The sequence below is a fragment of the Oncorhynchus kisutch genome, linkage group LG12, assembly GCF_002021735.2.
Source record: "Oncorhynchus kisutch isolate 150728-3 linkage group LG12, Okis_V2, whole genome shotgun sequence".
Lineage (NCBI taxonomy): Eukaryota > Metazoa > Chordata > Actinopteri > Salmoniformes > Salmonidae > Oncorhynchus > Oncorhynchus kisutch.
The window spans coordinates 17,376,527-17,393,292 of record NC_034185.2 but is presented as its reverse complement, the minus strand read 5'-3'; the positions used below and the strand labels follow the sequence as shown (position 1 = coordinate 17,393,292).

Below are 16,766 nucleotides of genomic sequence, written 5' to 3'. Positions count from 1 at the left end.
ATCGGCTGTGGAGAGAGTGATCACACAGTCTTTCGGAACTGTCATGCATGTTTCAGTGTTATTTTCCTTGAAGCGAGCATAGAAGTGGTTTAGCTTGTCTGGTAGGCTCGTGTCACTGGGCAGCTCGCGGCTGTGCTTCCCTTTGTAGTATGTAATGGTTTGCATGCCCTGGCACATCCGACGAGCGTCAGAGCCAGTGTAGTACGATTCGATCTTAGTCCTGTATTGACGCTTTGCCTGTTTGATGGTTCGTCAGAGGGCATAGCGGGATTTCTTATAAGCTTCCGTGTTAGAGTCCCGCTCCTTGAAAGCGGCAGCTCTAGCCTTTAGCTCAGTGCGGATGCTGCCTGTAATCCATGGCTTTTGTTTGGGGTATGTACGTACAGTCATTGTGGGGACGATGTCATCAATTGACTTATTGATGAATCCAATGACTAATGTGGTGTACTCCTCAATGCCATTGTTGAAATCCATATTCCAGTCTGTGCTAGCAAAACAGTCCTGTAGCTTAGCATTTGCTTCCTCTGACCACTTTTTTATTGATCTAGTCACTGGTGCTAGAATCAGGAGGATAGAATCATGGTCAGATTTTCCAAATGGAGGGCGAGGGAGAGTTTTGTATGCGTCTCTATGTGTAGAGTAAAGGTGGTCCAGAGTTATTTTCCCTCTGGTTGCACATTTAACATGCTGATAGAAATTTGGTAAAACAAATTAAAGTTTCCCTGCATTAAAGTCCCCAGCTACTAGGAGCGCTGTCTCTGGGTAAGCATTTTCTTGTTTGCTTATGGCAGAATGCAGCTCATTCAATGCTGCCTCTGACTCTGGTGGTATGTAAACAGCTACAAAGAATACAGATGTAAACTCTCGGTAGGTAGCGTGGTCTACAGCTTATCATGAGATATTCTACCTCTGGCGAGCAATAGCTCGAGACTTCCTTAGATATCGTGTACCAGCTGTTGTTTACAAAAATAAATAGGCCGTCGCCCCTTGTCTTACCAGATGCCACTGTTCTATCCTGCCGGTACATCGTATAACCAGCCAGCTGTACGTTGATGATGTCATCATTCAGCCACGACTCCGTGAAGCATAGGATGTTACAGTTTTTAATGTCCCGTTGGTAGCTTAATCCTCCGCGTAACTTGTCGATTTTATTGTCCAAAGATTGCACATTTGCTAGCAGAAAGGAGGGTAGTAGGGATATATTCGATCGCCTTCGAATTCTCAGAAGGCAGCCCGACCTTCGCCCCCTCTTTCTCTGCCTCCTCTTCACGCAGATCACGGGAATCAGGGCTTGTTTCCGAGGAAGTAGTGTATCGTTCGCGTCGGCCTTGTCAGAGTTGTGAAAGGAAAAGAGGATTCTGCTCGTCCGTGGTAAGTAATCATGTCTAGAAGTTATTTCCGGTCATAAGAGACAGTAGCGGCAACATTATGTACAAAATAAGTATAAAAATAAGTTACAAACAACGCAAATAAACAAACAAAACAACACAATCGGCTGGGGGTACGTAAAACGTCTGCCATCCTCTCCGGCGCCATCTTGTTCCTTATTCCTTATAATTTCAGCAAAATAATTATAGAAAGGAGGAATAATAATGATATACTTCATAGAAATATAAAAAGCATTTAAAGTGTACTGGCAGCATTGTCCTCTGTAGTGGCACTGCTGTAGCCGTCCACTTCAGCACCATGGACAGAGACAGAAAAGCAAAACCCTGACTAAAAGTGGGGTGCTTCATTGAACAGCTTTCATTCTACATAAATGCATCAACTTCATGCTTGCAGTCCTTATAAATGATGATTACAAAATTTGGGATGATCTCTAGTTTTTCGACCAGAATGATGCTTACTTGAATGTATACTATTATACAATTCTTCTCCTTTTATCCCCCAAAAAAGAGTACGATACTTTTTTATACAGGCCTTAGAAATTATTTTATTCAGGGAAAATATCTACATTACTGTCTCAAATCAACTGGAATGCGGCAGCCATGGTTGTTCTTCCCATTTAGGATAATAAGCCCAAGGTTAGGGATGGCTAGATCGAGGAGAAAAGGGCCACTTCTGAAACGTGTGCATCAAAGGACACATTCACTGAGGCTAAACTAATTTAGATCCTCCTATTACCGTCATTATTAACATCAGTGAGTTTTCATCATCAGGAGAGGCTGAGCTGTAAGAATTCAGAGGTCACTCAAATAGCTGCTCTCATCTCATCCCTCCTCCACAGCTCTTCACTGACAAAGAGAAGATTAGGCAGTCTTTGTGTGGTTGCCATGCCCCCTTGTTGCCAAGTGACCCGATCTTCTCCATCCACATAGCATCTGAGTAATTTGAGAAGGCTGGCTGTAATACATTTCAACCAATCCTCTTGTGATTGTAAATTGCATCAAGCTCGCTATTCACTCAATCTGTTTTTTGTTGGAATGTCTTGTTTTTGTGGCACTACAGGTAATGCCATAGTGTATGGCAACACCATTGACGTGTACACCTGTGTGGAGACTCTGTTATGCCTGGATGTCCAAGGCTATCGCATCCACCTGGTCCATCTGCCCACCACAGAGGGCTCCAGCTGCAGCCCCAGATCGTGCTTCAGCAACCCCACAGTGGAGAAGGCCATGAAGAAGGCCTTGGAGAAGAGTGGGGTCCATGTTCACCACAACTGCTTGCTGGCCCAGATGAATGACGGACAGAACCCTGAGCCAATCACCTCCTTGTCCTTCACCAGTGACAGTCAGCCTCTCCGGCTGGAGTGCTCTGTAAGTCCAAATCACCATCTCTGAGAGAAAAGAGGCACTCTTACTAGGGTGCAGTAGCTTCATACTTGATTCAGTGAATTTGTAACAGGTCTCTAAAATGGAATGTATATCAGAGGTGTTGTGGGCTTCAATCATTTTTGGTCTCTTATTGTCCATTTTAATTGTGGATTTCATGATCGTATGAGCAGAGTAAAATAGTTGGTAGCAGGATCATTTAATGTAGTAAAACTGCCTAACCATCCTTGATTTCTCTGTAGGTCTTTATGAACCTCTCCTCCAAAGGTGTGGACTACGATGCCTTTAAGACCATCAACGACGCCTGTCTGGTGTACGACGGCCGACTGGTCATAGACACCACATTCCATACGAACGACTCCACCATCCGCGCAGCCGGGCCCCTCACCAAGTTTGCCCGGCGCTATCTCGCAGACCAGTGGTCCCACTCCAGCTTCAACTCTAGGGAGGTAGGCCAGGAGCTGGCTGCTGCTCTGCTGCCCTTCTTCGACCCCACGCTGGAGCCGGCCGTCAACTCTCCAGCCGACCTGGACCGCCTCATTCCCATCTACACACAAGCCAAGATCCAAGGTCTGCTGCCGTCCAACACAGAAATAGCCAGAGAAATGATCTTCATCCATGTGTTATAGTTAAGCAATAAGGCCTGAGGGGATGTGGAATATGGCCAGTATACCACGGCTAAGGGCTGTTCTTAATGAAGATGCAGCGCGGAGTGCATGGATACAGCCTTTAGCCTTGGCATTCGGGGCCCGAAACACCCAGTTTATAATACTGATTGAGTCATAATTCTAATTATAACTAATTGCCATTTTTTTCTATCATTGTTGATTTATTCAAAACCCAAAGGTTCGCACCTTGTATGTCCTGTTATCCTCTCTGTTCAGGACAATGTACTCCATCTCACATTTTTATGTAATGCTACATTGTTCCCTAGTAATGGAATCTCTGAGCTACTCACTTCTTTCTCATTTTACTGTTTGATCATCAAACAACAATGAACCATAACAATGGCCGATTCTGTATTTGTTTAGTCACAGGGTAAACAAGGTCAGGTGAAGAGCTGTGCTCACAAAACAACCACTTATTTTTGTCCGTTTCAAACAAATTGAAAAGCCTTGAACGTTTCTCCTAGTGGTAGAAATACCTTATCACCCGGCATTATTCTACAGCATTGTCTGTTAAACTGTGGTAGTTATCCACACATATACAATTCTGTTCATTTGAACATAAATATAGTACTGTAACTATTTATTGCTCATCAAGTTACCATGTGTTTTTATAAATATTACACTAATTAGGTATTTCAAAGCATCCCACAGTTGGAAACATTATTTTCAGACACTGTAAGCAAGACATGTCTGTGACTTGGGAGTCATGCCTGGGTTTTCATTGTTTATTGGCATCAGTAGACCCATAAAACCCAGTTCAGCTGTTCTATCTGTACACACGGTTTTTACCAAGGTGGTAGACTGCCAGGAGGATACAGTTATCTCCATGCTACCAAACCAGAGCAAAGACCATCTGCAGTTCACCCTGTAGAGGTAGGTACCATTTGAAATCCTCACTAGAAAGTGCATGGCTTGATTATTTTGTCACATAAGTATGCATTTCTCTTTGTGACTGCTCATTTTGAAAAGCAAGTTCTGAAAAAGATAGAGATTATTTTTCCAATTTCTCATACAAGTTGTGATGTTAACAATACTGAAATCCCTGTCTGATTTGTCCTATTCTCCCCAGGGAAGAGAGATCCTGACTGGCCGCATTGAGACTGGCAACTATTTCCACCTGCACCTGAACCAGTACGGCATGGTGGAGACAATCACCTGTCTGTCACTGAAGCCCTTCCCAGTCTCCAACTACCTGTGTCTCTATGGGAAACATGAGCTGCTGCTCAACCGCCTGTGTTCCCGTTATGATGAAGGGCTGGTTCACGACCTCTACAGGTAGGTAGCTGCTGGGGTGGTTTACATTACAGTACACCACAGAGAGGAGGGAGTGGGGAGATTCAGGTCTCTGGAAAGATACACTAGATGGCCAAAAGCATGTGGACACACCTTCAAATTAGTGGATTCTGCTATTTCAGCCACACCTTGTATAAAATCGAGCACACAGCCATGCAATCTCCATAGACAAACATTGCCAGTAGAATGGCCCGTACTGAAGAGCTCAGTGACTTTCAACTTGGCACCAGGATAGGATGCCACCTTTCCAACAAGTCAGTTCGTCAAATTTCTGACCTGCTAGAGCTGCCCCGGTCAACTGTAAGGGCTGTTATTGTGAAGTGGAAATGTCTAGGAGCAACAATGGCTCAACTGTGAAGTGGTAGGCCACACAAGCTCACAGAACAGGACTGACTAGTGCTGAAGCGCGTTGCGTGTAAAAAATTATCTATCCTCGATTGCAACACTCTTTGGAATCCATGTCAGCACATTAACTGTTCGTCGGGAGCTTCATGAAATGGGTTTCCATGGCCAAGCAGCCGCACACAAGCCTAAGATTGTCATGCACATTGACAAGCGTTGGCTGGAGTGGTATAAAGCTTGCCAACATTGGACTGTTTCAGCATGATAATGCCCCCGTGCACAAGCGAGGTCCATACATAAATGGTTAGTCGAGATCGGTGCGTAAGAACTTGACTGGCCTGCACAGAGCCCTGAACTCAACCTCATCAAACATCTTTGGGATGAATTGGAACACCGACTGCGAGCCAGGCCTAATCGCCCAACATCAGTGCCCAAACTAACTAATACTCTTATGGCTGAATGGAAGCCAGTCCCTGCAGCAATGTTCCAACATCTAGTGGAAAGCCTTCCCAGAAGAGTGGAGGCTGTTATAGCAGCAAAGGGGGGACCAACTCCATATTAATGCCCATGATTTTGAAACAATGTTTGACGAGCAGGTGTCCACACACTCTTGACCATGTAATATATAGTTACATTTCAAATGTTTACAGACAATACAAGTATGGTCAAGGAAAAAAGTAAATCAACACACTGTCTTTATGTAAATCTGCATTTTGAGTAGGCAGCTCTCTCAGAAGAAGTATGTATTCAAGATACTGTTCCCTGTCAGTGTTTGCAGGTAGGCCAGCGGTTGGAGATTGGTGTTTGAGTGACCTCGTTTCTGATGTTTCAACACGCCATATATAGGAGCCATTGTCCCTGGGTCTAATCTATTAATGCAGGTCCCCAATCTGCTTCTTCTGCTCTGTGGAGAAGCATAGCCACCCTGCCGTGTTCATAAAGCTGTCTAACACTTACTACATCTGGATTCATCACTGGCCCTTGTCATGGCTCTGAATGAGGCCACTCTCAATGTCATTATTGGAGCTGACTGAACACATCATCAACTGTTAAAATAATGAATTGTCCATGCTGTTGCTGTTCTGTTGGGGGTTCTTAGGTGAATGCACTAAATGTGTGTGCATGTGCGTGCGTGTGTGTGCGTGTGTGTGTGTGTTTGCGTGTGTGTGTGGGGGGGGGGTGTTGGTAGTTATTTCAGGGAGAAATGGTGCCTGGCGATATATCATGATCGCTTTGCAGACTTTGAGCAGGAAATGCACCAGATAATGGAATCAACTAAAGTGCAGGTTGGATTTGTCTCATCTTTCTCCATTCACATGTTTGTCTACCGATACTATTTGTCATTGCTATGGTCTTTTTTGAGGGGGGGGGCTTTTAACGAAGGCCTTCTCTCTTTCTCCAGGACCACAATGATGTGTCCATTTCAGAGCTCGTTCAGAGAATGGTAGATGAGAAGCTGGACATTATTGAGGAACCGAACGTGTTTCTCAAGAAGGTGTTTGAAACAAGTGGGGGATTGGCTTCCCTGAAGACCAGCACACTGAATTACCTGAGGTACAACAGGTACCACCTGACTATGTATGCCCAGCCTGGACTACTGTAACTGCTCCGACATCTTATTTTACCTCAACCCACATTTTAAATGACATATTCATCACAAAGAAATATTCCATTGTTTTGATTTAATTAAAACGTTGTAGAATCATCCAACTGTAGTAAAAACATTGACATTCAATTGAGTTCATTTGAACAGAAAATACAGTAGCCAATGTCTTTAATAAATGTACTTGTGATTTTAGATAGCCTAATATTCTTGTCTATGTACACACTTTTAGCATGAACAAGAACACTAACTTGTAGTTGTCTTAATTTTATGAGAAGTTAAAGTTGACTGATTTGAGAAAACAGAGAAAACAAAACAATCCTCATGAAGTGTTATAATAAAGTCACAACGAATTGTCAAATTCTGCTTTCTCACATAACAGTTTTTGCTCAAATTCGCATTAAAGGTCACTTGTAATTGTAACTGCAAAGGTTATTGGGATGACTGATACGACCTAGGCCTAGATGAAAGTGGATTTAGTGAGTGCGAGGAGGGGTTCTATATTCTACAGCTGTATGGTAATGAGGCTCAAATCTTCACTGCCTCTCTTTGCGCAGCACACGCCAATGAACAAATAGCCGCACACGCGCCTCAAGGTATGGGATCGTTCAAGCGATTATCAAATAGCTCGGTAAGATAACGTTAATTGGTACAATATATGAATCTATGAAATTACATGGCTCAATGACACCCAATGAATTGTGTCATACCCTGGCTATTGAATAATTAGCCATTTTAATGCAAACAATTTCCCAGAGGAAGGCAATTTAAAAAGTGTTTGAAAACATGGTATTCTAACATGACCTATAGGCCTATATTATAGGCTTATACTGTAGGTCATGTTAGAATACCATGTTTTCAAACACTTTTTAAAGATTTTACCTACTGAAAAATATCTTAAATTATTATTTGCATCATTGTTTGGGCCTTGGATAATTACTTTAATTACAATAATTTCACGTAGCCCTATTTCAGATTAGTTTGAACAACTTTATAGTTATTTACCTATTAATAACCGGAGAGGCCTATGCCATTCAAATCTCATATTTGGTGAAATTCTGTCAAAAGAAACAAAAAGACTTGGTCAGACATCTGGCATGTGGTTTATCGCACAAATTATTATGGAATGAAATATTGACGCATTAGCCAAACTAGACAAGTTTTCTCGTTCCTCGCCATGGTGGTGGATAGCCTTTAGGCTATATTTTAGAGATGGGATATGACCCTAAAGGAATTGGGTTTGACTGTTTTTAACGGAGAGATAATCATGGTAGGGCCCGTTTGGAGACGGTCGGCTTTGTTCAAACCACACTGATCACGCACAGCACGCGCCGAAAGTATCTATTGGCCAGATTGCTTTGTTGCACATTTTACCGTGCAATTTCCTTTTCAATCACAAGCGGGATACAGCTTGCAAAAGCGCTGCCATTGTAATGCAAAGCAGGGAACCCTGTTTCATTAATTATGTATGCGTAAAATGACTGATTCATATGTCCAGAGTTCAACTGTCGTATCCAACACATGTCGCTATGGATGCCTTGAAATGTTTCTTTCTTGCTTTTTTTTCTTTCTCTCCAATATAAATATTTGCTTGTTTGGGGTTTTTAAATGTGGTGTTTTAAAGGAATAGGCTATAGTTTAAACTTTGTATTGGTTGAACAATTTGTCGATTTTCTTTAGCCTTGAATAAAGCTTAATAATTATGAAATTGAAGCAGATGAAAACATGCAACTCAGCAATGTGTGTGTGTGTGTGTGTCTGCACAGAAGATAATATTTTGGGTAGGCCAACTAATAAATAACACCAACCCCAACCATCTTTGTCATTGTCCGATAAATCAGGCACCCCTCCCTAATTTTTATTTTAGATTCTAATGGTTGTTGTGTAGTAATGGACATCTCCTTTTTGGCAGATCTTTGTGTGCCCCCCCCCCCCCCCCCCCCCCCCTCCCGCATAAAGGAGGGACACAAAGCCGAGGCACGTGTGCATTTCTATGCAAACTCATCAGACCGTAAAAAGAGGAGGGTCCCGGCGTGTGCCTTCGATGGGACGAGGTTATGAGGGGGCAATGCGTGCATAGTAATATTTGTTTTTTTTAAACTCAGGTACATCTGCTTAGCAAGCTGCAAATCCTCCTTTATTTCCACCCGAAACCAAGCCCTTCTCTCCACCCTCCCAAACCAACTCCGCAAATCCATAGGGATCTTAGTTCCATCTGATTGGTTGGGGATGAGGCAACAAGGGGCGAGAACAATATCATAATTTCCCCTTAAAACGAGTGCAGCTATGTCGTGATGAAAGCATCTCGGGAGGAGAACGAATCAATAGCAGCCAGGGGAACGGTGAACAATCAAAGTGTCCGATGTTTCTGTAATAATAACCTGAACCTGGATTTTATTTCAACATAATCTGTGCGTCAACAGTGCCTTAATCTGTTCCGTCCATCGCAAAAATGCCAAGAGGATTTTTAGTGAAAAGGAACAAGAAACCAAACCCTATGTCTTACAGGGTCCGCTCTGATGAGGTGGAGCAGGGACAACAAATACAAGCTTTCGCATCCTTCCCTGAGCGCGCAGATGCAGCATCCCTGTTCTGCGAGGCATCAGCAACAGCAGCAGCCCCCGGACAAGATGCTAAACCTGTTCAGTTTGGGAACCCGGAGGCATTGTACCAGGTTCTCTACAGCCCCACCCGGCCCGTCAGTAAAGACCATGAACAAGGATATTTAGAGAGACATTTCAATCTCGGCTCACCGGTGTCTGCTGAATCCTTTCCCACACCCGCATCGCTTACCACTTTAGATCCCCTCTTTGCCCCTGTGGACCTAAAAATCGGTACTAGTAACTGCAATCGGACCGGGACAACCACGAACCCAAATCTACCCGCGGTCCCCGGGAATGGCACCAAAAGGCCTTCAAGCGACAACGAGCGTAAAAACAAGCCTCCATCAAAAAAAAACAAAGCTATCAAGAAACTACATTTCGAAGACGAGATGACCACATCACCCGTGCTTGGGCTCAAAATTAAAGAGGCTCCCGTCGACCAAAAACCCAGACCACAGCCGGCAGCAGGTGACAAGCCTCTCGGTGAGTTCGTCTGTCAACTGTGCAGAGAAGCATATGGCGACCCCTTCGCGTTGGCCCAGCATAAGTGTTCCAGGATAGTGAGGATTGAGTACAGATGTCCTGAATGTGATAAGGTTTTCAGCTGCCCGGCAAACCTAGCCTCCCACAGGCGCTGGCACAAACCAAAACCTCAAAGTAACGCGTCAATGTCTGGTGCACAACATATTAAATCAGAGAGTGATAAGATGTGCGCGCTCGACAAGGCTGTGTCTGATGAAATAAAGGGCCGGAGTGATAGAGACACACCCAGCCCCGGGCTGTCAGAGTCGGGATCAGTTGGATCAGAGGAGGGTCTCTATGATTGTCATCACTGTGGGAAAAAGTTTAAACGCCAGGCATACCTAAGAAAGCACATCATATCTCAACATGCCACAGCTTCCCACAATACCAGCAGTGAGGTCCACGATGCCTATCCCTTATCCCAAAACGAAGGAAAACCGAGTGACAAAGCTCCAAGCCACGCACCATTGAATCTGAGTTCCTCAGGGTGCCACCTGTGCCCTGTTTGTGGAGAGGACTTTCCCAACAGAGTCAACCAGGAGAGGCACATCCGTCTCCTCCACTCCTCGCAGGTCTACCCATGCAAATACTGCCCTGCCATGTTCTACAGTTCTCCGGGACTTACACGGCACATCAACAAATGTCATCCCTCAGAAAACAGGCAGGTTATACTCCTTCAGATGCCTGTGCGACCAGCCTGTTAAACTGAAGAGATACCTGTGCCTTTACGCGTGGACGTCATACAGTATGCGTGAAGTTTGTCTCCGTCCTCGACCACTGCATTTAATAATGGGGATTTCAAATCCCGTTTGGAGCTTGAATTATATATTTTTCAGACTCATCTTAGTTTATCTAAAGTACGTAAAGCATTAGACTGTTAACTTTATTTTTCTAGGATCTCTGCACAAGTGCTTTTGCATTAGCTTCTAGACCTAAGAAAGGCATATCCTAGCTGTACTGTTGTCATACAATCGTCTTTTAATTCACAGGCTGGAAATGTATCTATCACTTTATTAGCTTGTGAATCTGTGGACATTCAACTTTAGCTTTGTCTCTGAACATAATACAATTTGAAAGGTTTGCCCTAGTGTAGCCATCAATGCCTTGGATTAGAGCTCATGTACACACCTGCTGTAAAACTGCCTTAATTTAAATGTCGAATAATGATTGTTTTTAATGTCTTATTTATCATTGGCCAGATATTGTATCATTATTGTTATTTTACACGTGTATTGCCAATATACTACACATAAAACCATCATGGTTATTTTCTATTTATTTATTTATTGAATTGATCTTATGTAAATTATGTTTTGTGTGATTTATGTGAGACTTATTCATGTATTTTTTCATGCCATAGCCAAATGATCCTTTTGACTTATTTATTTCAAGTTTACATAGATACCGAGGATGGTGTATAAGTAATCGATCGACCCTGAGCTTATAAAACATTCTCTTCAATGCTCTTAAATGCAATCCTGTTTTTTTGCTCTGATTGTTTTATAACTATTAGCTATATGTCTAAATAATAAAAGCAAAAAAATCTATATTGTTTGACTAACTTGGATCCAAGAAAATTCTGTTTTCTGAGCTTGTAGCTTCAGGATCATTCAGCCACAGTGGTGGTGTTATTATAGTGCATTTCACTATTGTCAGAAAGTAAGTGGACATGGCCTGGTCTTGGCCCTGAATGGTCAGTCAGTGAGGGAGTACAGGGTAGTGCAGGTGTTCAGCAGGTTGAGTTTGTTTTGTCTGTCTTCCTAAAAGGCTCCCCCTCAACACATTGACTCTTTGACTCAGGCTATCATCCTCACACCGGAGGCAGCCTCCATTAGCAACATCCCATAGTTCAGCAGCACAGAGCAGACCAACAAGAAGCAGAGATGGCACTACTGCACCAGAGAGTGTTTATTTCTCACTGCATCCAGTGGAGGCTGCTGAGGCGAGGATGGCTCATAATAATGGCTGAAATGGACACATGTTTTCCACACCATTCCAGTTATTATTATTAGCCGTCCTCCCCTCAGCAGCCTCCACTGACTGCATCCCATCTCATAGTGCAGCACAGGGCAGAGTATAGTTGGAGGGAATACTGGTTCCTGTCACTCTAGGGCTCAATTGAAGTCACATACATGTTTAAGACATTTTGTTTGTTGTAATAATCCTTCAGTCCATGCAACTATAATGAGAATCCACATAATATTAAGTGTTTAATTACACTGGAACTGGCTTAGTGACAATGCTGAGTATAATGCTATAAAGTAATGAAGGGATTTTTTTTTACTACTAAGGGTAAGCTCTCATAGCCACCTGGGCTCCACCTGGTTCCCCATGGCAACCAGATCTCTGGAGGAGTAGAAAGATGTGACGGCCGTGCCAGCCACACCCTTACACAGTAACTGCTGCTGGTGGTAGAGGACTATAAGCTGTCAATTGCACATATTATGCTCACTGTCACTAAGAGTGACATGGTCAGAAACCTAAGGCATGGCCCTATAAGCTTGTAAATAATCAGATTGAGCTGGATGATAAAAACAGAAAATGAATACAGTAAGAAATGAGTATGGATATACCACTGAAAATGGAAAAGGTTTCTAAACTGGAATGGGTAGATGTATGTGAGTTCGTTGGTGGGCCGCTAGGAATTTTCAATTGACTTTTACAAAAAAAATTGTACCGATGTTACATGGTGGATTTCTGTTTTTAAAAAAGGCACCTAAAATTCAGAGGTTTAGAGAGAGGAAAGTCATGGTAAAACATGTTGGAAATTCTTGGACTGTATTGGACTTTTATTTTACACGGAAGAGGAAGTGTCCTCAACTGCACTTCACAAACGCTCTGCGGTGACCACAAAACATGTCCTCACTAACCTCAACACATTCCTTCAGTTCCCCTGAACCCCAGACCCCTCTCCTCACATGGTGATGGCCTGGCTAACAGTCCTCATGCACCTCCAGCCCACACCACCATGCACATCACGCTTCCGCACGGCAGGCGGTACCGGTGCCTCAATCTGACACTAACAGTCCTCATGCACCTCCAGCCCACACCACCACACACATCACGCTTCCGCACGGCAGGTGCCTCAATCTGACACTAACAGTCCTCATGCACCTCCAGCCCACACCACCACACACATCACGCTTTCACACGGCAGGCGGTACCGGTGCCTCAATCTGACACTAACAGGCTCCTGAACAGCATCTATCCCCAAGCCATAAGTCTGATAAATACAGTAGCTAACAGAATGGCTACACGGACTGTCTGAGTTTACCGTTGTATTTCATGTTTTATCTCCATGCACACTCACAGGAATCTACAAACTCATACACACTGACACTCCAACACACACAACATGCAGACACATTTATTCTGACTCTACACAAAAGCGCACGCACACACACACACACACACACACACTCACACTCACACTCACACTCACATACACTCATCGTATACGCTGCTGCTACTCTGTTGATCAAATACCCTGATGCCTAGTCACCTTATCCACATTGCACATTGTAAATATGGTATTGGAACTGATCCTGTATATGTCTTTTATTTCTCATTTGTTTCCGTTCTACCTTGTTATTTCTAGTACTACTTTGATATTGATCACTGTATTGTTGGGTTTGGAGCTTGCAAAAAAGGCCTTTTACTGTACTTGTTCATGTGACATTAAAACCTGACACACACACCTCCTCTCGGCGGGTATCCCAGACAGGTGTGCGGCAGACAGGCCGCTGGGGAGCAGGCCAAAGATAAGAGTTTCAGATAAAGCCTTTCACACCAACAGTACCGACCGCTGCTGCACTATAATCTGATCATTCTTCACTCCAGTGTTAATCTGCAAAATTGTAATTATTTGCCTACCTCCTCATGCCTTTTGCACACATTGTATATAGACTCCCCCCTTTGTTTTCTACTGTGTTATTGACTTGTTAATTGTTTACTCCATGTGTAACTCTTTGTTGTCTGCTTACACTGCTATGCTTTATCTTGGCCAGGTCGCAGTTGCAAATGAGAACTTGTTCTCAACTAGCCTACCTGGTTAAATAAAGGTGAAATAAAAATAAATAAAAAATAATGGAGCTGCTTATGGCAGTCTAGTTCTACACCACAATGAGAAAGAAAAATGTGGGAAAGGGAAATGCATAGCGTTGGCAAGTAGGTAGAAGCTTTAATAGTGTACCATTCAAATATGACAGCCAATCTGAACTCCATGGAAGGAGAGAGCAGGGAGTCTGTGTTAATATGACAGCCAATCTGAACTCCATGGAAGGAGAGAGCAGGGAGTATGTGTTAATATGACAGCCAATCTGAACTCCATCGAAGGAGAGAGCAGGGAGTATGTGTTAATATGACAGCCAATCTGAACTCCATCGAAGGAGAGAGCAGGGAGTGTGCAGGGTGGTAATATGATAGAAAGTATACTGTATATACACTACATGACCAAAAGTATGCAGACACCTGCTTGTCGAACATCTCATTCATGGGCATAAATATGGAGTTGGTCCCCCCTTTGCTGCTATAACAGCCTCCACTCTTCTGGGAAGACTTTCCCACTTGAGCCATTCAGCCACAAGAGCATTAGTAAGGTCGTGCACTGATGTTGGGCGATTAGGCCTGGTTCGCAGTCAGTGTTCCAATTCATCCCAAAGGTGTTCGATGGGGTTGAGGTCAGGGCTCTGTGCAGGTCAGTCAAGTTCTTCCACAACGATCTCAACAAACCATTTCTGTATGGACCTCGATTTGTGCACGGGGGCATTGTCATGCTGAAACAGGAAAGGGCATTACCCAAACTGTTGTCACAAAGTTGGAAGCACAGAATCATCAAGAATGTCATTGTATGCTGTAGTGTTAAGATGTATCTTCACCGGAACTAAGGGGCCTAGACCAAACTATTCAAAACAGCCCCAGACCATTTTTCCTGCTCCACCAAACTTTACAGTTGGCACTATGCATTTGGGCAGGTAGCGTTCTCCTGGCATCCGCCAAACCCAGATTAGTCCGTCGGACTGCCAGATGGTGAAGTGTGATTCATCACTCCAGAGAACGCATTTCCACTGCTCCAGAGTCCAATGGCGGTGAGCTTAACACCACTCCAGCCAACACTTGGCATTGCGCATGGGGATCTTAGGCTTGGACACCCATTTCATGAAGCTCCAGACAAACAACTCTTGTGCTGACATTGCTTCCAGAGGCAGTTTGGAACTCAGCAGTGAGTGTTGCAACCAAGGACAGACGATTTTACGCAATATTCGCTTCAGCAATCGGCGGTCCCGTTCTGTGAGCTTGTGTGGCCTATAACTTTGCGGCTGAGCCATTGTTGCTCCTAGATGTTTCCACCTCACAATAACAGCACTTACAGTTGACCGTGGCAGCTCCAGCAGGGCAGAAATGTTACGAATTGACTTGTTGGAAAGGTGGCATCCTATGACGGTGCCACGTTGAAAGTCACTGAGCTCTTCAATAAGGCCATTCTTCTGCCAATGTTTGTCTATGGAGATTGCATAGTGGTGTGCTTGATTTTATACACCTGTCAGCAATGGGTGTGGCTGAAATAGCCAAATCCACTCATTTGAAGGGGTGTCCACATTCTTTCATATATATATATATAGTGTAACTTGGCACTACTGACTCTATAATTAACTAGGAATGGTTCAGTGCCACAGAGCTGATAGTGCAGTCTGGTTGCCATAACATTGTGTGTGTTGTCTGTAAGTGTTCATAACAGAGGCTTCACAGTCAGTATCCCAAGGCAGTTCTACTCTCTGGTCTGGTTCAAAGACACCTTCATTTTATCCTGTGAGCTGACTTGATATCTCACATTAAAGCAACACAGAGTTATTCAATTTGCCTGATGTAATCAGACATTCAGCAGAGTCTAATGCAGTTAACCAGACCTTGGGAGTAATGTTACGTGGTTGGACGTGTTGTCCTCTGTGTGAGGGTGTACGTGTGCACACACACAGATGGTGGAAGTTACACCTGCCCTTTGCTTGTCAGCCACACCCACAACCCCAATTTCCTCTCTTCTCTTTTCTATTCACATCCTCCCTCTACTTATCAACTCTGCCATCCATCCATCCCTCTTTAAAAAAAAGACAAGTCAACAGGCAGTCTTTCAGCTTAGTCCACAGCAGAGTTCAGTACAGCCCATGCCTTCTCTTATCTGTACCACTCAGAGACAAAGAAAAAAATAAGAAAAGTAAACTCTCCCCCCTTGGGTTCTCCCCCCTGAGCTCACTCCCCCTGGGCTCTCTCCCCCTGGGCTCTCTCCCCCTGGGCTCTCTTCCCCTGGGCTCTCTCCCCCTGGGCTCTCTCCCACTGAGCTCTCTCCCCCTGGGCTCTCTCCCCCTGGGCTCTCTCCCACTGAGCTCTCTCCCCCTGGGCTCTCTTCCCCTGGGCTCTCTCCCCCTGGGCTCTCTTCCCCTGGGCTCTCTCCCCCTGGGCTCTCTTCCCCTGGGCTCTCTCCGACTGGGCTCTCTCCCCCTGGGCTCACTCCCCCTGGGCTCTCTCCCCCTGGGCTCTCTCCCCCTGGGCTCTCTCCCCCTGGGCTCTTTTCCCCTGGGCTCTCTTCCCCTGGGCTCTCTCCCCCTGGGCTCTCTCCCACTGAGCTCTCTCCCCCTGGGCTCTCTCCCCCTGGGCTCTCTCCCACTGAGCTCTCTCCCCCTGGGCTCTCTTCCCCTGGGCTCTCTCCCCCTGGGCTCTCTCCCCCTGGGCTCTCTTCCCCTGGGCTCTCTCCGACTGGGCTCTCTCCGACTGGGCTCTCTCCCCCTGGGCTCTCTCCCCCTGGGCTCTATTCCCCTGGGCTCTCTCCCCCTGGGCTCTTTTCCCCTGGGCTCTCTCCCCCTGGGCTCTCTTCCCCTGGGCTCTCTCCCCATGGGCTCTCTCCCCCTGAGCTCTCTCCCCCTGGGCTCTCTCCCCCTGGGCTACACATGGCAAGACAAACAAGCCTCCA

General features: G+C 44.8%; 1 protein-coding gene and 1 pseudogene across 3 annotated transcripts in view; both read left to right on the top strand.

Moving 5' to 3' along the window:
• cfap61 (cilia and flagella associated protein 61) overlaps positions 1 to 8,490 on the top strand; it is a 31,645-nt gene extending 23,155 nt beyond the window's left edge. For all 3 annotated transcript variants that reach the window (XM_020496319.2, XM_020496318.2, XM_020496317.2), the window contains exons 21-26: positions 2,449 to 2,756; positions 3,014 to 3,341; positions 4,233 to 4,312; positions 4,509 to 4,714; positions 6,264 to 6,360; positions 6,477 to 8,490. In XM_020496319.2, the coding sequence (XP_020351908.1) occupies positions 2,449 to 2,756; positions 3,014 to 3,341; positions 4,233 to 4,312; positions 4,509 to 4,714; positions 6,264 to 6,360; positions 6,477 to 6,677 (1,220 nt within the window). In that variant the 3' untranslated portion in view covers positions 6,678 to 8,490. The remainder of the gene's footprint in view (positions 1 to 2,448; positions 2,757 to 3,013; positions 3,342 to 4,232; positions 4,313 to 4,508; positions 4,715 to 6,263; positions 6,361 to 6,476) is intronic.
• Positions 8,491 to 8,770: 280 nt separating this feature from the next.
• LOC109900232 (insulinoma-associated protein 1a pseudogene) lies at positions 8,771 to 11,349 on the top strand (annotated as a pseudogene).
• The last annotated feature ends 5,417 nt before the right edge of the window (positions 11,350 to 16,766 follow it).